Source organism: Sorex fumeus, unplaced genomic scaffold, assembly GCF_029834395.1.
Source record: "Sorex fumeus unplaced genomic scaffold, SorFum_2.1 ptg000063l, whole genome shotgun sequence".
NCBI lineage: Eukaryota > Metazoa > Chordata > Mammalia > Eulipotyphla > Soricidae > Sorex > Sorex fumeus.
Window position 1 is genome coordinate 54,069,055 of NW_026606120.1, and position 20,324 is coordinate 54,089,378.

General features: G+C 41.5%; 1 protein-coding gene across 2 annotated transcripts in view; it reads right to left on the bottom strand.

Annotated features, from left to right (window-relative positions):
* Nucleotides 1-233: 233 nt before the first annotated feature.
* Nucleotides 234-20,324, bottom strand: part of CCT6B (chaperonin containing TCP1 subunit 6B) — a 31,426-nt gene continuing 11,335 nt past the window's right edge. For both annotated transcript variants that reach the window (XM_056127713.1, XM_056127712.1), the window contains 9 exons: nt 17,932-18,042; nt 17,235-17,394; nt 13,109-13,191; nt 12,372-12,468; nt 11,779-11,926; nt 8,510-8,643; nt 5,879-5,981; nt 867-939; nt 234-364 (listed from right to left, as the gene is read on the bottom strand). In XM_056127713.1, the coding sequence (XP_055983688.1) occupies nt 292-364; nt 867-939; nt 5,879-5,981; nt 8,510-8,643; nt 11,779-11,926; nt 12,372-12,468; nt 13,109-13,191; nt 17,235-17,394; nt 17,932-18,042 (982 nt within the window). In that variant the 3' untranslated portion in view covers nt 234-291. The remainder of the gene's footprint in view (nt 365-866; nt 940-5,878; nt 5,982-8,509; nt 8,644-11,778; nt 11,927-12,371; nt 12,469-13,108; nt 13,192-17,234; nt 17,395-17,931; nt 18,043-20,324) is intronic.

A 20,324-nucleotide genomic window follows, 5' to 3' on the forward strand; every position in this document is an offset into this window, starting at 1 on the left:
TAAAGACCAACTCTTACTATTATATTATAAAATCACAGGTATGATCTAACTTTCCCTCTAAATTAGTATTCCTAGGGGAAAATATTTTCATCAGTAATCCTTTACTGTAAAAATATTCCTTACAGTCTTTAAACCTACTATTCTCAAGGAAAAAAAATATGAGACATGCTTTTGAGACTGACCAATAAAATGAAGCTACATTTATTGTGCAAAAATTAAGAATGGTTTTAAACTACAAAACAGTAGCTGAATGGAAGATGCTGTTTCCTGGAGTGCTGACTTGGAACTCATTCACCCTTTAAGAGAAGACATTCCAGCTCGCATAATTTCATCGACCAGGAGAATGTTGGTGGCAATCACGGTACTGAGGAAAAGATGAGAGGGTGAGGAAAGCCTGCCCGCCTTCAGCCAGCCCATCCCGCTGCTCCTCCTGCCCAGGCATCTTCAGCCACTAGAGGTAATTTGCTCTTCAAAGATGTTAGTATGACGTTTCATGAGACAAAGTCATTAAAAATACAAGCATTGCTCCTGTACTATAATTTCCATTCCTTTGCTGATAAAGTGGAAGCCTGATTTTGCATCGTAGTAAAACTGAGCTCAGTTTTAGCACATCATTTGATGTTTTCCCACACTGAATATGGCACTGTTCCTTCTTTCACTTCCCTCTCAAATAAACAGCAAGACTAACATTTCCAATGTTAAAACAACATTGTAAAAGGGACTATATCGTTTGAAAGCTAGTTTTCAAAAACTGAACGTCATGTAGTCATACACTTAACCATTTGCTCACTGTAGCATGGCAAAAAAGGAAAAATGTTGATGTTCTCAATGATGTCCCAAAAAGCCTTTTCTTACTAGAAACTTACCAAGAATGAAGAAGTTGTTTTTTCACACAGTAATTATCCCAAACTCCTTCGTCTGCTGCTATCATTGGTTCACCTACAAAGTAATAAACAAACTACAATATTGACATGTTCTTTTAATATTGGTTGTATGTTTTAAGATTCTTTATCATGCCATCAAAACTACTATTTTCGGGGGCTGGAGCAATAGCACAGTGGGTAGGGCATTTGCCTTGCACACGGCCGACCCTGGTTTGATTCTCAGCATCCTTATGGTCCCTGAGCGCTGCCAGGAGTAATACCTGAGTGTAGAACCAGGAGTAACCCCTGTGCATCATCGGGTGTGACCCAAAAAGAAAAAAACCAAAAACAAAAAAAACACCTACTATTTTCAAGGGGGAAAATATGAGAGGAACTGTATTTCCTGACTACGAATTGTACTGTTAAGCTAGAGTAATCACAACTGTGTGGTACTGGAACAAAGACAGAATCACAGACCAATAAAAAAGAATTGAAAGCCCTGATGTAAAATCTCAGAGATCTGTGGACAATTAACCTATGACAAAGGAGCTAAGTATATGAAATGAAACAAGTCTCTTCAACAAACAGTACTGGGAAAACTGGACAGTCACATGTAAAAAAAATAAAACTGAAACTGTATCTCACATCATTCACAAAAGTTAAAGTGGATTAAAGGCTTCAAGATTAGACCAGAGTCCAAAACATACAATGAGAAAAACAGGCAGATTTCTCTAGGGAATAGACCTCAAAGGTGTCTTCACTGATTTGACTCCAGAGGCAAAGAAAACAAAAACAAAAATAAACAAATGTGATAGAACAAATTAGAAAGATATTGCAGGCAAAAAAAAAAAAAAACCTAGAGCTAAAATAAAGACATCCATATCAATAAGAAAATATTTGTACAAAAAAGACATTAAATAAAGGGCTAATGTGTAAATCCAAGATTTACAATGCACTAACAAAACTTTTTTTTAAAAAAATTCAATAGCCCCATTCAAACACACAGAGAGGAGATGAATGACACTTGCCCAAAGAGACATATGGATAACTAGTAGGAATGTGAAAAGTAAAAGTGCTCATCATGTCACTTATGACATGACAGGGAAATTCAAATCAAAACCAGTGAGATATCATCTCACACTAGTAAGAATGACACTAAAAAATAAAATTTTTTTAGAAAAAGGACTGGAAACAGCTAGTGTTGGAGGGAATGTGGTTAAACAAATAAAACGGTGCAAAATGGGGCCAGAGTAGGAAGGGAGCTTGCACGTGACCAACCCAGGTTCGATCCCTGACACCTGGCCTGGCCCCTGGCATCCCATGTCTATGAAAAGCACATAACACGTGTGATCACACACTCCTGGCTAGCTTTCTTCCAGCTGTACCCCCCTCACCTGCCTAGTTTGGGGTACTAGTAGTTCCTCATCTATTTCCTTTGTGAGTTTCCCACCCCACCCGCCAAAGTCTTTAATGCTGGAGACCTTAGAGGCTCAAATCAAGATCTCTCCTCTCCCTTCCTCTCCCCTCCCCCCCTCATTATGTATATCCCTCCCTCCCCTCAGTACTCTCTTCAATCCTCTGGATATGAACCATAGCCTTGTAGCACTGTAGTACTGTCCTCCCGCTGTTCATCAATTTGCTCAAGCAGGCACCAGTAACGTCTCCATTGTGAGACTTGTTGTTACTGTTTTTGGCATATTGAATATGCCAGGAGGAGCTTGCCAGGATCTTCTGTGGGGCAGGATACTCTCAGTAGTTCTCTGTGAGGGGCGGAGGAATCGAACCTGGTCGGCCAGGTGCAAGGCAAACGCCCTACCCGCTGTGCTATTGCTCCAGCTCATACACGATGGCAACTCTTTAGTTCTTATCTCCAAACCACACCTCTTTCTTCAGCTCCAGGCTTCCACCTCCAATCAAATATACTCTACTTGAAAATCTACACTTTTAACTTGGCTAAAACTCAGGACCTATCACCACAACCTGCTCTAGTCAACCTCCTCTGGAGCAGTAAAAGGAAGAGGCCCTCCCACTTTCCAGGTCTACATCAGGTGCCTCCCACAGCGGAGCCAGTGTCATTTCCAGCAAGCATGCCTGTACCTTGTCACCTGGGGCTCAGAGCTGCTCGCATTCCACTCCAAGTGAGAGACTTTAGACATCCACCTCTCTCATCTCCTTCCCCAAAAACATTGGGCTAGCTATTTCCTCTGCTTAAGACAATCTTTCCTCAGTTACCACATGGCTAACTTTGTTACTGCCTTTTTTTAAAAAACATATTCTCAGTGAGACCTACCCTAACCAACAAGATTGCAACCAACCCCCTTCAAACTCACTTATACTAGTACTCATAATCATCCATATTCTGCTCTTTTTTCTCATATTTGTAATGGCATCTTTACTACACAAGATACAACAACTTAATGTATTGCTTTTTTTTAAGCTGCTGAGGGTGGCTTTTTTGCCTCTGAAGTAACCTGTGTTCTCTCTTGAACATGTATCACTCTTTCTTCTCCTCACGCATTTCTCTAAATTTCTTTCAATAAAACTATTTTGCCTCACTAAAAAATTTAAAATAATAAACTTCTAAGGGAAAATGTTTTCATTATTTACTGCCTATCCTGCCTCCTACAATGTAGGAACACAGGGCAGGGAGTTCTGGCTCTTGTTCTGTATAAATCTCAAAAGCCAAACAACAGGGGGCATGGTGCCGCCAGCAGGTCAATCTATACCTGTGAGGCGAGCGCATCAGCAGCCTGATGGCACCATCAGACTTTCAGATACCCCAAAACTGCTGCTGTGCCTTTGGCCAGACCCCAAAAACTTGGGGCAAAATTTACCAAGAAATTAAACGGCCAAAAGTTAGGTATGTGGGAGACATACCCACAAACCACCTCCGGCTCAGCTATATAATTGGAGACATGGCCTCTCTGGTTCCTGATCGAACTGCTTAACAGCCATGATCCCAGAGACTCAGAAGCAAATCTTGGAACCCAAAGGCTTTTGGCAGAAATGCATCCTGTTCCTGCAGTAGGTTACTGGTGCTGGGCCACTCTAGGTGGGAATAGGTTTCATGCCTTGGCCTGTTTCCCTTGGCGGCCCGGTGACCACCATCCTCCAGAGGACACTGGACAGTCAGGTTTGGGCCTGCAGTGATGAGACATGCGGGGTCTCACCAGATGGGGTGGAACCGGCCCTTTCTTCCCCATCCCAGCGAGACCCCAAGTGGCTGCCTACAAATGGCCTCTCTGGCTCCTGATCAAGCTAATTAACGGCCATGATTCCAGAGACTCAGAAACAAATCTCGAAACCCAGCGGCTTTTGGCCAAAATGCATCTGGACCGCATACAAGGTGGCCACCATCTCAGAGCTTATTTGAAAGCCAGGTATGAGCCAGTGGTGACGGAGCAACTGCAGTCTCATGGGAAGGGGAATGGTACTGGCTCATCCTTCACACCCTACCGAGGTCACGAGTTGCCCCCCACAAGCAGCTCTCCGGCACGGCCATGGCTCCAGAGGCAAATGGACTTAGTCCAGAGCCCAGCAGCTTACAGCAGAAAAGTGAATGGAGGGCAGGGAGTGAATGGTTTAAGTGAATGGTTTAAGTGAATGGCGCCATGCCTCCCCGGGAAGGAAAGGGTTTTGCTCCCTTCTGCCTTTTTCCCCCCAGCAGCAGGGTGGCTGCTGCCTCAGAGCTTATAGGAAAGCCAGGTATGAGCCAGAGGTGACGGGGCAACTGCAGTTTCATGGGGGCTGTACCGGCTCATCCTTCACATCCTGCTGAGGTCATGAGTTGCCCCCCCACGAGCAGCTCTCCAGCACAGCCATAACACCAGACGCACAGAAACCAATCTCATAATTATCTGGCTCTTTGTAGAAATCCAAAATCGTGGCCACGTGACATTATATGATTCTCATAACCAGCTATAGAAAACAAAGTATTTCACAATGCCTTTTCAGCAATTCTGATTGTTGGGGGGAAATTCTAAACAATAATGGTACATCTTTTGTCGAAATAATGAATGTAATCAATGTAGAGAAGAGTTAAGTGGAAATCATCTGCCTCACAGGAATTGAGAGGGGTGCGAGGGGGGTATATTGGGGTTCTTCGTGGTGAAAATTGAGTACTGGTGAAGGAAGAGGTGTTTGATCATTGTATGACCGAGACTTAAATCTGAAAGCTTAGTAACTTTTCCCACAGTGATTCAATAAATAAATATAAGAAGAAAAAAATAAATAAATAAAATTATGGAAAAAAAAAGGTGGAGTTCATGCCCAATTCAATCAGCTAATCAGTGGCTGAATAAATAGCAGTACTCCTACAAAAAAAAAAAGCCAAGTAACAAACCCTGTTTCTTAAATGAATTAATATCTTTTTCTTAAAATTTCAAAAGAAAGCAAATAGGGGTCAGAGAGACAGTACAGCAGGTCGGGTGCTGGTCTTACATGTGGACAACTCGGATTCAATCCCTGGCACCACAGAGATATCCTGAACCCTGCCAGTGACCCCTGAGAGCAGAGCCAGGAGGAAGTCCTGAGCACAATCAGGTGTGGCCCACTGGCCCCCCTCACTACACACACACACACACACACACACACACACACACACACACACTAGTGAACTAGTGATGAAGCTCAGCAATAGAGAGCATTGCGTGTGTGTGGCTCTGAATTTGATCCCCAGTACCACAACGTACAAAAATTTTAAAATTCAAAAGTATGTTAAAGTACTCAACCATTTAAATAGCAAAATCACCTAAGCCAAATCCCCTAACTCTAAATACTAGGTCACTGTATTATTTTTTTGTTTTTAGGTCACACTGAGTAGTGTTCAGGGACTTACCCCTGGCTCTGCACTCAGGGATTACTCCTGACAGGTCTTGAAGGACCACATGGGGTAGGGATTGACCAAGGGAATTGGACCTGCGTGGTAGCATGCAAGGCAAGCACCTTACCTACTCTACTCTCTCTCTGGCCCACCTCTTTTCTGCTTATGCAGCAGTTTTCCTTCACATTCTTACCTGTATTCAAATCTATGCCAACAGCTTGTTTTGATTCTGAATGTTCAGCCTGAACTTTTACTAGTGTTTCCTGCAGGTCAAAACCAGAATTCTGAGCAAGAACCTGTACAATAAAAAATAATAGAGAATGAATTATGAAATACCTTCACATATAGAAATATGCATATATTTGAAAATTGGCACTGTAGCACTGTCCTTCTATTGTTCATAGATTTGCTCGAGCGGGCCCAGTAGTATCTCCATTGTGAGACTTGTTGTTACTGTGTTTGGCATATCGAATACGTCACAGGTAGCTTGCCCGGCTTTGCTGTGCAGCTGAGATACTCTCGGTAGCTTGCCAGGTTCTCAGAGAGGGGCGGAGGAATCGAACCCGGGTCAGTCGTGCCAACCACATGCAAGGTAAACACCCTACCCGCTGTGCTATCGCTCCATTTAATTTTTGAAAATTAAATGCAAAAAAATAAAGGTATTCTTGTGAAATCATATCCATAATAGAACAATCATCTCATTCTGAAGAATTCCACTCCTGCTCTAAATAAAATTATTTTGAATATCCAGTACTTTCATGCTTTCTTAAAACAGATTCCCTAGGTACATTTCCCCTGCCATACTCCACTACATTAATTTTGCTCCTTGCAAAAGAACTAAAAATAAACATGGAAGAAAGCAGAATGATACTATTTTCTTAGCTCCTTCAGTCACCCTCTTTCCAGTTATACCTGAAAGGGAAACATGCATTAACTGTAGCATCTTGAGCTTGTTAATCTGACAAGGAATGAAGACACCTGCATTCTAAACCAGATTTATTTCCAAGTGGTCCCAAACCAAGAGCTGATGAGTGAGAAGGTAGCACTGATATTCAACAGGTTTACCCACATGTATCAACAATGAATTCATTACTTTGCTGCTTTTTAGAGGAAGATAAAGAAAGCTGAATAACAAAGATTACATAAATCATGAATATTTTGAAAGCAAGTAACAAAGAGGCTTTGTTAGCATTATTTTTAATGCCTTGATTCATGGTAATAGCATTTGAAACAATTTATCTGTGGTTCACAATCAAATTAATGCCAGAAAAAAGGAAATAGCAGTTCTCTGATCTCATAATAAAAGGAAAATATACGGTTTGTCATTTTTTTCTAGGAATTACAATGCCAATGACAATGTAAGCAAGTATTTGGAGTTGCTAAATAGCTAGTCGCTTTCCCTTTCCACAATTTAAAATGATAAAGCATTTTATGTCACCAGCAAAATAAAGGTCAGACTAAATTCCAGTTAAATTTTAAGTTCAAAATTCTTCATTTATCATTAGTTATCATGAATAATGATACATGAAGGAAATGTTTAGAGCTCAGAGAAGGAAATAGGGGACAATATCACTATCCATAAAACTCCTACAAGGTTTCTGAACTGCTGTGTCCAAAGTGTCACTACTTTGGTTGCAAAATAGCTTAGATATAAAAATGAAAGAAAAAGTGGAGTTCATGCCCAATTCAATCACCTAATCAATGGCTGAATAAATAGCAACACCCGTGACGTATTAGAGATGCCAAACACAGTAACAAGTGTCACAATGGAGACATTACTGGGCCCACTCAAGCAAATCAATGAACAACAGGAGGACAGTGACAGTGACAGTGACTCCTACATTTTAAAAAAATGAAAGAAAACATTTTAAAACACAAAAACATGTGTTGGAGTGATAGCACAACGGGTAGGGTATTTGCCTTGCCCGTGGCTGACCCGACCGACCCAGGGTTCAATTCCTCCACCCCTCTCGGAGAGCCCAGCAAGCTACTGAGAGTATCTCGCTCGCATGGCAAAAGCCTGGCAAGCTACCCGTGATGCATTCAATATGCCAAACACAGTAACAACAAGTCTCATGATGGAGACGTTACTGGGCCCACTTGAACAAATCGATGAACAACGGGAGGACAGTGCTACAGTGCAGTGCTACAAAAACAGAACAGTTAGGTAAAATTGTGTGAGAAAGAGCAAATAGATAATATGGGACACTACTTTTTATATATAAATAGCACTGTAGCACCATCCTCCTGTTGTTCATTGATTTGCTCGAGCGGGCACTAGTAACATCTTCATTCTGAGACTTGTTACCGTTTTTGGCATATTGAATATGTCACGGGTAGCTTGCCAACCTTTGCCATGCAGGCAGGATACTCTTGGTAGCTTGCCGGGCTCTCTGAGAGGAGTGGAAGAATCGAACTCGGGTCAGCCACATGCAAGGCAAACACCCTACCCGCTGTGCTATGGCTCTGGTCCATATATAAATATAAAAAGAATTAAATTCTTTGACTGTTTAGTAGTTTACAATATTATAGAATTTCAAAGGTTTGGTTTTGTACCTCTATGTGTATATTATACCTCTCCATCCACCTACAAATCCCTCGTTCCTCCCCCACCCAATTCCCTTTCCCTAACCACCATCATTTTCAAGGATGAGGTCATTTTGTGGTTGAATATCTATTGCTTTAGTTACCTTATGTTCCATAGAAGAGTGAATTGTCTGGTCATTTCCTTTCAAATTCATATTTCACTTAGAAATATGGACGGCATCTTATAAAACACTTTTACACTGAACCAGTTGTTCTGTGACCATGGATATAACTATACCTTAGGAATAATAAGTAAAGCATCAGCAAAAGCCTGGACTCCAAGACGAGCTCTTCCTTTTACGGTGTGTTTGTAGGAAATAAGAGCATCAGCTATTGCCACTTCGACTGCACCCGCTCCTGGAACCACACAACCTATTAAGGAAAAAAATAGTCATACAAGTCATATAGAAAAAAATAAAAATAAATGAATAAAAGCAGCTGGCTAATCAAGTATTTTCAATTCTCTTTCCTAAGTAAAAATGTATTATACAGAAGTAAAACAAGCTGTCTCGCTCAGTGATTACTCAGACATCGCATGAAGCAGACTGAATTTATATACCATTAAATAATTAAGCAAGGTACAGATAACGGGCCACAGTTTATTTCATCCCTTATCCTCTGGCAAATAAGAGGAAACATTTCTTCCACTTTTCTCTTATTCTTTTATGACTGCACTTATAAAAGGTAGTTATTTATCATTTATAATGGTGGGTATTAACTGTAATGCCTGATTTGAACATTTTTAGGCCAGTGTAATTAGAACACAGTTTTGGGTTTGGAATTCATGGTACTTAATGAAGTATTTCTTTTCTGTATTAGTGCAGGACCCATACAGCTACCTACAGGGAAAAAAAATTTATGCAGTCTTCTCTTTGTTTTTCCTGGAAAGTAGATAAGTTTATTGGAAAGTGAAAGAAAAATGAAAAGGAACTCCACATGTGGGAAGAAACTTAGTACAGGACTAAATTCTGTGGTCTTATTATTCTAAACCAAAAGCTCTAGTTAGATGCATCAATTTTCACATCAGGACATCAGGACATGACTTTTATACTTAGATGATTACATAATCATAGCTTATATGGTTATATAAAGTTCTTGAACAAGCAAACATGCTTCTGAACCAATCACTGTTTAAAAAAGAAAAAATATATATATATATATATACACACATATATGAAGGGCTGGAGAGATAGTACAGCAAGTAGGACATTTGCCTTGCATGTGGTCAACGCTGGGTAATCCCAGGCACCCATCAGTCAGTCAGTCAGTCCTCCCGTTGTTCATCGATTTGCTCGAACGGGCCCAGTAACGTCTCCATCATGAGACTTGTTGTTGCTGTGTTTGGCATATCGAATACCTAATATGACCCCAAATTCAACCAGGAGTGATGCCTGAGTGTAGAGTCCTGAGAACCATCAGGAGTGAGCAAAGCAGTTGATCACATTAAGTGTACCAAGACTAAGTCCTAGACTGCCCATCACCATGATGCAGGGCACCAGGAGGCCACTCACTCCCACAGCCGCCAGCTCACATTGTACCCCTCAGAAGTATTGATAATGACCTCAGGTAGATTCTTTTACTCAGGCTAATGTTTTCAAGGTCATCCATGTTATCATTTCTGATATTTTTGTGGGTAATATGACTTTGAATGCACACACGTGTTGTTCTATTGTTCGGTTTAGGGGCTACAATCCTTGGTGTTCAGAGGCCACTCTGGCTGTGTTCAGGGGTCACTCCTGGCAATGTTCCCTGGTTCATAATATCTAGGCCGTGGCATGCAGAGTTCATACTCCAGATTCTGAGCTAGCTCTCTAGAACAACATTTAATTTTTCTTTTCTTTCTTTTTTTTTGGGGGGGGGGGTCATACCTGGCAATGTACAGGGGTTACTCCTGGCTCATACACTCAGGAGTTACTCCTAGCAGTGCTTGGGAGACCATATAGGATGCTGGGAATCAAACCCGGGTCAGCTGCCTGCAAGGCAAATGCCCTACTCACTGTGCTATCTCTCCAGGCCCTCTTTTTTTTTTTTTTTAGGAACTGCTTATTTTCCAAAACTCTCCACCAGCACTGTGCAGGTAAAAATTTTTCTACATCTTTGCCAGCATTTATTAATGTCCATTTTTTTATTATAGCCATCATAAGAGTTGTGAAATGGCTGTGGTTTTGATTTTCACTTCCTGAATGATTAAAGAGGTCGAACATCTTTTCATGTGCTTAATAATTCTATTTTAGACATGCTTTGCAGTGACTTATCTGCCCTAATTATGACTTTTAGAAGTCATAAATTATAAGTAAATAATAACTACTACCATTCCTTAAAATTACACTACCCCTGAGATAATGAAATGAGCTCAAGCTGTAAAAGCTTCTCCAGGTTTTCAAAAATAAATTTCTAAAAATAAAAAAAAAGAAATAGCACTATCACACTGAATTTTTTTAACTTCATAAACAGAAGTTAATTAAAAGGGCAGCAATACACAGTGGGGGAAATAGCTCAAAAGACTAGAGCACAGGACTTGCGTTTAAAAGTCCCTAAATCCAACCCTCATCACCACACAAGTCCCCAGACCCCTAGATGCCCCCCAAGCAGCACTGGTTTCCAACCAATGCTATAAAGGCAGCTAAACAAGGAGGGGCAGAATACCATCAAGAATATTCCAAAAGAGGGAGAAGTCAAGGACGGGAATGCACGCTTTGTATGCATGAGGCCCTGGCTTGACATCCCCCCCCACCCCCGCCCAGTACTGCACGGTCTGCCAGTACTGCCAGGAACAATCCCCAAGCACTGAGTCAGAAGTGGCCCCTGAGCACCACTGAGTATAGCCCCCAAACCATAAAAACTATTGTATAGAGAGCTGGGGATGTGGCTTAGTGGAGCAAGCATCACAACTAAAGTGTGTAAACACCACAACCAAATTGTGCAGACTCTGTGAGTACCTCAACCAAGTGTGGAAACTCTGCAAGCAAATGCATGACACCCCCTCAGTCATCACAGAAAAGGTAGCAAAGCAAGAGGAAAAGGGGGAAATGCATTAAAAAATACTGTATATGAACCATGACAAGCTGGTTGCTCCTCCCACATAAGGGGGAGGAGCCAGAGTGATAGTACAGTGGGTAGGGCACCTGCCTTGCATGCAGCCGACCAGGGTTAGATCCCCAGAACCTCATATGGTTCCCCAAGTCCCACCAGAAGTAATTTCGGAGTGCAAAGCCAGGAGTAACTCCTGAGTGTTGCTGAATGTGACCCAAAAATAAACAAACAAAGGGGGAACTAAGGGGGGTGGAGGGAACTGGAGAGATTGGAGAACAGGTGGTCACTTGGCATGCATGCAGCCAACCTGGGCTTGATCCTCAGCACCATATATGGTTCCCTGAGCTCCCCCAGGAGTGATCCCTGAGTGCCTGAGCCAGGAGTAGGCCTTGAGCAAAACCAGCTGTGGCCCAAAACCAAAATTTAACAAATTAAAATATAGAAGTCTTATTGTGTCACAGAAAGAGAGCCTACCATCCTCAATGGCGTTTTTGATGGAACGAAGCCCATCCCTGATGGTGTCCTTGATTTGGGTGAGAGTATGCTTATTTGGTCCTTTAACCAACAAGGTAACAGAACGAGGGTTTACACAGTCCTCAATAAATGTGAACTTTTCTTCACCCTAAGGGATAATCCAAGAAGGTATCACTTTAATACACAATGTCATTATGAGGTCAAGACCTACTTTTAGTATTAGAATCCAATCTTTGTGGAAATTTTTGTTATCAAACATAAATAAATATATGTTAAAAGCAGCAAGGTTATGTTTGAACCCTTGACATTTAAGTAAACTGTAAAAGGCAGCCTATTCAGACATCAAAATGCAACACCTGACCAAAAAGATTTAGTATTTTTTAAATGTATTATATAGCTAAGATAAAGCCTTGTACTTGGGGTTGACATTTATGGTCTGGTGACATTTATGACAATGGGATTGACATTTATGGTCTGATGTACACAGCTGCCTCACCTCAACACCATAAGAGTGTCCCAAGACCTCCTCACCCATATGTTACTTCCCACTACCACCAGCCATTCTTCATAGCCCTGCCCACAGGAATACTCACTAATGCAGACTCATGTACCAGACCAGCATGTCCCAAGTAATCTATACTGAGATCTTCGAGACAATTCACAGCCACTCCACCACAAGCAAGACAGAGTCTGAAATGACATATATGTCACAATAACGTTGATTATGAAATACAGAAAGACTCATTTCTATAGGTGAAAAAGATATATAGTACGGAAGACCACATTACTGCTGTGGGTTTTTTGTAGGTGATGGTGGGAGCACCCAAGGCGTGCTCAGGAGATATTGTGGCCACTCTCACAATTCCTGGTCAACCGGGCTGGGGGCTCAATCCAAGGGCCTGAGGATGTGAAGCTGCTCAGGCCTTGTGGGGCCAGAGATGACCAGGGACACCCCAGTAGTGCTGGAAGCTTACCAGGGCCACAACCAGCAATTCTCTGGGGATGGGGAGGTTGGTCATGTGGTACCAGGGATTCAACTGGGTTTTGGAACATTAAGACATAAATCCTAAAGCCTTCTAACTCTCCCCAGCCCCCGGCTCTAAAAATCTATTTTAAGAAAACGTAAAGCTTCCTTGTACTTCGCAAAACTCTGCTGTAGGTTAATCATTTTTATTTTTGACAGTTTCATTTGTTACTAAAATGAAGAAAAGCAATTTGTTCGTTTTTACTTTTGCTGAATATTTACATAAAAGCTTAAAGGAATACATATGGAATGTTTCAAATTTAATCTGTTAAAAAGCTTAGGGTACATTATTGTCTGCAGGCTTACCTTTCCATATTTCTTCTTTTTGCTCTGCGAAGAGCAACTATGTCGTGCTTTGCAAGAATATCTAAGGAAAATGGATCAATTCCCTATAATGAATCAATTAGTATAGAAGTTACAAGCATGTTTTAAGACAATTGTCAAAACATTCTGTCTCAGCCCTGCTTCAAGCTCTTAAAAGTTAGTTATATAACAGTTAATATTTTTAAAAGTATTAGAGGGCTGGAGTAATAGTACAGCGGGTAGGGCGTTTGCCTTGCACACAGCCGACCCAGGTTCGATTCCCAGCATCCCATATGGTCCCCCAAGCACCGCCAGGAGTGATTCCTGAGTGTATGAACCAGGAGTAACTTCTGTGCATTGCCGGGTGTGACCCAAAAATGAAAAAAAAAAGTATTATAAAAGGGGGGTATTTTAATAACTCTTTCAGATAAATGTGAACATATTTATTTGATAATATGCCAAATCAGAACAAGTAGAAATTCCTTAAAAATTAGTTTCAGGGGTAACTGAAGCAATAGTACAGTGGGCAAGGTGCTTGCATGGCATGTGGCTGACCCAGGTTCAAACCCCAGCAGCCCATATAATCCCCAAGCACCTCCAGTAGTTCCTGAGTGCAGAGCCAGAAGTAACCCCTGAGCATCTCTGAGTGTGGCCCCAAAACAATCAATAAAAAAATTAGTTGTAAAGGTCAGAGAAATCACGTGCTTGCCTCATGTGTGGCCAGCCCAGGTTTGATCCCCAGCACCACACTTGGTTCCCTGAGACTACCCAAGTGATCCCTGAGCACAGAGCTAGGAGGAAGCCTTGAGCATATCCAGGTGTGGCTCAAAACCTCAAAATAAATAAATATATATAAATTTGTCTGAAAATGCTACTCAAAAATACTTAGTCTCAATGTTGAATATAAAACCATTATCAGGGCTGGAGCGATAGCACAGCGGGTAGGGCGTTTGCCTTGCACTCAGCCAACCCGGGTTTGATTCCCAACAACCCATAAGGTTCCCTAAGCAGCACCAGGAGTAATACCTGAGTGCATGAACCAGGAGTAACCCCTGCGCATCACCGGGTGTGACTCAAAAAGAAAAAAAAAACAAAAACCATTTTCAATGTACTTTTCTTACCCTTACATACAAATCCATTTGTGTATCTAGCACTTTTTCTGTTTTATTTTATTACATTTGCAGTCCTGCAAACCAAATCTGGGTCTGACACATGCAAAACCTGTGCTGTATAATTGCTGAGTCACGTTCCCGGTCCTACCTTGCACTATCAATGAATTGTTTACCAATGTGCCAACGTATGATTTAGTTACAACATGGATCTTTTAATCGTTTAGAAAAAGTTCACTGACTTATTGATATGCTCAAATGTTGATATATTTTAATACTATATGACAGAGAAACTATAACATAACTAAAATCATTACTAATATTTTTGTAGTTACTGCCTTTGTTTTTCTTTGGGTTTTTTTTTTTTTTTTTTTTTTTGTAGTTCTAGGGATCAAGCCCAGGGCCTCACACATGCAAAGCTGGTACTCTACTGCTGAGCTCCATTCCTGGCCAGAAAACCTACATAAGTATTGGAAAGCTATCAAGATCATGGTGCTGTACATGTTTTCCAAGGTCTATTTTTTTCTATGAATGTTTAAATGTTATCGGGAATAACAAATACTATTCGCTGTTTTCCTTGAAATGACAGGTCTGCTTTATTCATTTTTGAGAAATATCTACAAAATATCCACTCACCACAGTTGTCTGTCATTCTTGTAAGTAAAAAATGTTCCAGGAAAAAGTGGCCATTTAGATCACAACTAACTCAATTACACAAGTACTTTCCTTCAAGATGAACCATATTTCCAAACTAATCAAGTTTTATGCATAGTTCACATTTTGTCACACGGAATGCCTTATTTAACTATCAAAATGTTATAAAAATCAATGTTTTGTACTTCATTGAGATATTTTTAATGATGGGCAAGGGTGATAGTACAGCATATGGGGCACTTGCCTTGCATGCAGCCGACCTGGGTTTAATCCCAGCATCCCATATGGTCCCCCAAGCCCCCCAGGAATGATCCCTGAGGGCAGAGCCAGGAGTAAGCCCTGAACACCACTGGGTGTGGCCAGCTATGATTTGTACCAGCAGCAGCAGTTTCATGTACATTAGCTTTGCCTCATTACTGCAAATGAAAACACAATGCAAAAGTGATTATGAAAATACTACTGACCTTGGGGCTGGAGCAATAGTACAGCGGGTAGGGCGTTTGCCTTGCACATGGCCAACTCGGGTCCAATTCCCAGCACCCCATATGGTCCCCCGGCACCACCAGGAGTAATTCCTGAGTGCAGAGCCAGGAGAAACCTCTGTGCATTGCCAGGTGTGTCCCAAGAAGCAAAAAAAAAAAAAAAAAGAAAAAGAAAAAGAAAAAGAAAAGAAAAGAAAATACTGCTACTGACCTCTTAGGCTCCCTGAAATGGTTTTAGGAGATCCTAGGAGTCCTTAGACCATGCTTTAAGAAATGCTGAGGAGGGCTGGAGAGAATACAGTGGGTAGGGCTTATGGCACGCACTTGCCTTGCACACAGCCGACCTGGGTTTGATCCCTAGTGTGTATTCAATATTATGTGGTATGGGCTCTCTTGTTATGTGCATTAGGTGGCCATGAGTTGCTTCCCCACCCCGGCCTGCAGCCAACAGATGCATGAAGGAGAGAACAGGACAGCAAAGCTGGTTGGTGATCAGTTGCTGTTTATGCCAATCTCCATCCAGCCGTTCATTCCATTCTCCCCGCGCACCTATTCCAATCTCACTGAGTGCCCCACTTCAGTCTCACACACTGCCCCTCATTCCTGTCTCCTACTTTCCCCATGCTAGTATCCCCACACCCAGTCTTGCAGCCTTAGTCAAGAGCCTAACCTCCAAGGACTGGGGGTAGCAACAACACCCAGGTGATAACACAATCAACATATGGAAAGCAGTTCCTTCCATTAATTCCAGGGAAGCTCTTCTAAGACAAAGAGCTCTGACTGCTAGAAGATCCACTCAAAAGGCATGTTTCTCCTTTCCTTACTTCATATACATTTAAATGGTCATCTTAGATTTACATTTTAGTAATCTTTCTAGTCATTTTGTATGGACACAGTAAGAGATATATTAAGCTTAAAGGGTGACTCTCCTGGGGACATTTCACTATAGATCCCAGAATACAGTCCTCAGGCCATATTAGAACTTCCTAACCATAGTAGGGTCTTTTCCAGTCACTCCTATTTGGGTCGCAACAAAATTTGTCCATGACCATGCCCTAAACTTATGATTAAGTTTTGTGGCACTTGACCTGTCCTCTATCAATGCCAGGGTAGCTCACAGCTTGCGCTGGGTCCATCCAGTCCCTTTGTCAGGACACTGCTTCTGGGGTGCTAGGAACTAAGGACAATTAAGGCTTAAGTCGAGTAAATATGACAGATGCCCAGGAGTAAATATTATTCAGAGTCGATTATCTCCCAAGTTACAAAAGCATAGCATGAACTGTCTTCCTGTGTCTATATAAAAAGGACATTGCTCCGAAGTAAACTATGCAAAGGATGTAAGGGAAAGAGAAAAGCAATATTTCACTTACAAATACAAAATCCAGTCCTTAGAAGGATCTGACCTTAAAAGTCACAGGTCTGATTTGGGGATATAGGTGAAGGTGAACATATGAAGGTGAACAGACAAGGGAAGCAGTGCCCAGAGAAGTTAAAGATAAACATAGAGGAATGAGAATGCCTTGAGAGCACTGTGATGGGTGTACCCCAATAAACCTAAGCTCCCTGAAGCAAGGGAGAAAGTACTAACTAATATTATCCTACAACCAGCATCCTCAATGGTGCCCCGAGCACCACCAGGAGTGATTCCTGATGCACAGCCAGAAGTAACCCCTGAGCATAAACAAGACAGAGAGAGAGAGGAAAAAAAGAAGGAAGGAAGGAAGGAAGGAAGGAAGGAAGGAAGGAAGGAAGGAAGGAAGGAACAACTGCTACAAGTAACCCCAGAGCACAGAGCTAGGAGTAACCCCTAAGCATCACTAGTTGTGGTTCAAAACCCAAAAGAAAGAAAAACAATAAATCATCCAAATCTAAATTTTCTCTTACCTTCTGATTAACGACAACAAATCCTTTATTGGAATGACCACAGACTTTTTCTTTCAGATCCACTATTTTTTGTACTCTATCCTCAATGAATTTCCTTTCTGCTCTTACCAATTTTTCTTTCTCTTGTGCAGTCTTATAAAAGAAACCAGAGCTCACTTCTCTAAAAGATTAATTATAAGGAAAAAAAAGCTAATAAAGGGGAGTACAGGGAAGGAGGATGGATGAAATGGAGTTTACACTAAACATTTAAAAGGGAGGACAAATGTTTTGATATGCTCTTAGAAAAAAAGTTTTGGAATGGATATGGCTCCATGGCAGTTCACATGCTTCACACATGTGAGATCTGGGACCAATTCCTGTTACAAAAAAGGGGGGGGAACAATTTTAAAAGTTATAAAAAGGGCTAGAGAGTTAACCCATATGTGAAGTTTTGCATTCAATCCCCAACATATCCCCCCCACCCACCATTTTCAGCAGTGCTCGGTATGACCTTTGTAAGAAATATTAAAGTTCAGACTGGGAATGTGGCTCAAAGAACTGGAGCACATACTCTGCATGCCAGAACCCCAGGTCGAATCCCTGGCATAACAGGGTTCCAGCGGATATTCCCCGGAACAGTTGGGTTTGACCTCAAATCAAATAAAAATAAGTAAAACTTAAATTTTTCAAAAGCCCTAAGAATAACTTCCATGCTTACGTTTTTTCATATTCTAGTGAAACATTACAAGTAAGAATAAATGCATCTTCTACTCGCTTCTTCATATCTGGATGGCGGGCACCATGATCCAAAACTAATCCTCTGATCAACCTATTAAAGATACATAAAGTTGTTGCCTTTAAATATACACTCTAAGACCAGAGCAATAGTACAGGCAGGAAGGGTGTTTGCCTTGTAAGCGGCCAACCCGGGTTCAATCCCCAGCATCCCATGTGGTCCCCTAAGCACCACCAGGAGTAATTCCTGAGTGCAGAGCAAGCAGTAACCCCTGAGCGTTGGTGGGTGCGACCCAAAAAGCAATAAATGAATAAATAAATAAATATACAAATAAATAAATTTACACTCTAAAATTTGGTACTAATTTAAACTTTAACTCTGAAAGTGGTGATGGGGGGCCTGAAGATAGTACAGAAAACCCAAGAATCAACTTGGATTCACTCCCTGATATCACACGGTCCTCCAAGCATCAGGCAGAGTCCTGAAAACCCTGAGCAGTGTGGGGCATGTCCCTGGAAGCTTCTGAATACCACCATGGTGGCCCCTGTGTCCCCAGCACCACAGGTCCCAAGCAGCATCGCATCCTCAGACTCCTGCAATGAGCCACTCGCCCAGCTGCTGAGAATTGCTGGGAGGAGTCCCAGCTGTCCTGAGCACCACTTGGAGGTTCAAAATTTCTTAAAAATTGTAACAGAACTGCTAGAGTATGTGCTGTTTCTTCATATCTCTTTTAGTTTGTTTTTGTTTTTCCTGGCTTTGTGCTCAGTGACCATTCAAGGCAGGGCTTAGGGGACCATAGGGGGTTTCGGGCATTAGACCCAGGTCAACTGCTGCAATGCACCTGCCCTTTTGCTGTACATTGCTGTACTATTGCTCTGACCCTTAGTACCAATTTTAAACCTAACACTAAATTAGTAAAATTAAGTAAGAGAATCTACTTTAATACGGTTAACATAAAATCACACATTAAAAAGACCATCTAAAATTATTTCCTAAATGATGTGGTTCAAAAATGACAGTTTTTCAAGTATTAAAAAAATACAGTGAGTTTCTTAGAGAATATTTGCTCAAAATAATTAAATGCAACTAAAAATTACAAACTTAAATGCCCAACCATAAGCCATAACTCAGCATATGATTACCAAAATATTTTATTAGAAAAAACAAACTATGTAACAATGTATAAAATATCTACATGAGGTAAATGATAAGCACAGAATGACAAACTACACAAAGATTATGATTATAACACTTTTTCTTAATAAAAAGTATCTTGGCATTGAAATGGAAGGATGGAAGGAACCTAAGAATGGGGTTATGCTGAATGACAAAAATATAAACTATCAGTAAAGAAGGAAGGGGGGAGAATTATTCCCTGGTTTCCAATTGTTCCTTCAGGATTAAACATTTTTTATGCCTTTAAAAAAATTTTACTTTTTCCCAATTTAAGAATATCTCTATGGGGCCCAAGAGATAAGCAGTTAAGTTGCTTGCCTTGCATGCAGCTGACCCTTAATTGATCCCCAGCACCACATGGTCCCCTGAGAATTACTGGGCGCAGCCTTGGAGACCATGAGCACCACTTTTTAGGTGACCCTCAGCATCACAGGGAGTGAGCAGCATTGAATCCTTGGACCCTCACACTGAACCACCAGTGCAGCTGGGTAAGACTCTACAGGGGGTAGCCTCCCAGCCTCAAAATAAAACAACAACAACAAAACTTCTTTTTAAGAATATTTTATTACCAAGATTTGCTTCATAGTAAATAATCTTTTGGTTTGGGAGTCACCCCCAGAGATGGTGGGATGGGAATCATTCCCAGCAGGGCTCGCAGGAACATGTGGTGCCAGGGACCAAACCAGGGGTTCTGGCATGCAAGGCATGAACTCCAGCCCTTTGAGTCACATCCTGAGCCTCAGGGAATTTTGCTGTTGTTGTATTTTTTGACCCCCACCCAACAATGCTCAGAGCTTACTCTTAGCTCTGCACTCAGAGCTCACTCATGATGGTACTCGAGGGATGACATGGGATGCCAGGGATGGACCCCAGGGAGGCTGTGTGCAAGGCAAATGCCCTCTCTGCTGTGCTATGGCTCTAGCCCCAGGGAAATAAATTTTAAATGGTTAATTATAAGGAAGATTTCAAAAATTTAATCTAAATTAAATTAGCTAGATTACTCCAGCTCTCACTGAATGAGAAGACACTTGGGAGAAAATAACAAACTGTTGTTCAACATTCCTCACTCTTCAAGTCTCCTTTATTCATAGCAAATAACCCTGCTTCTAGCAGAAAATAGAAACACCATGCCAGGAATATGGCTTGGCAGGAGAGCACACATTTCAGATGTTTGAGGCCCTGGGTTCAATTCCCAGTAC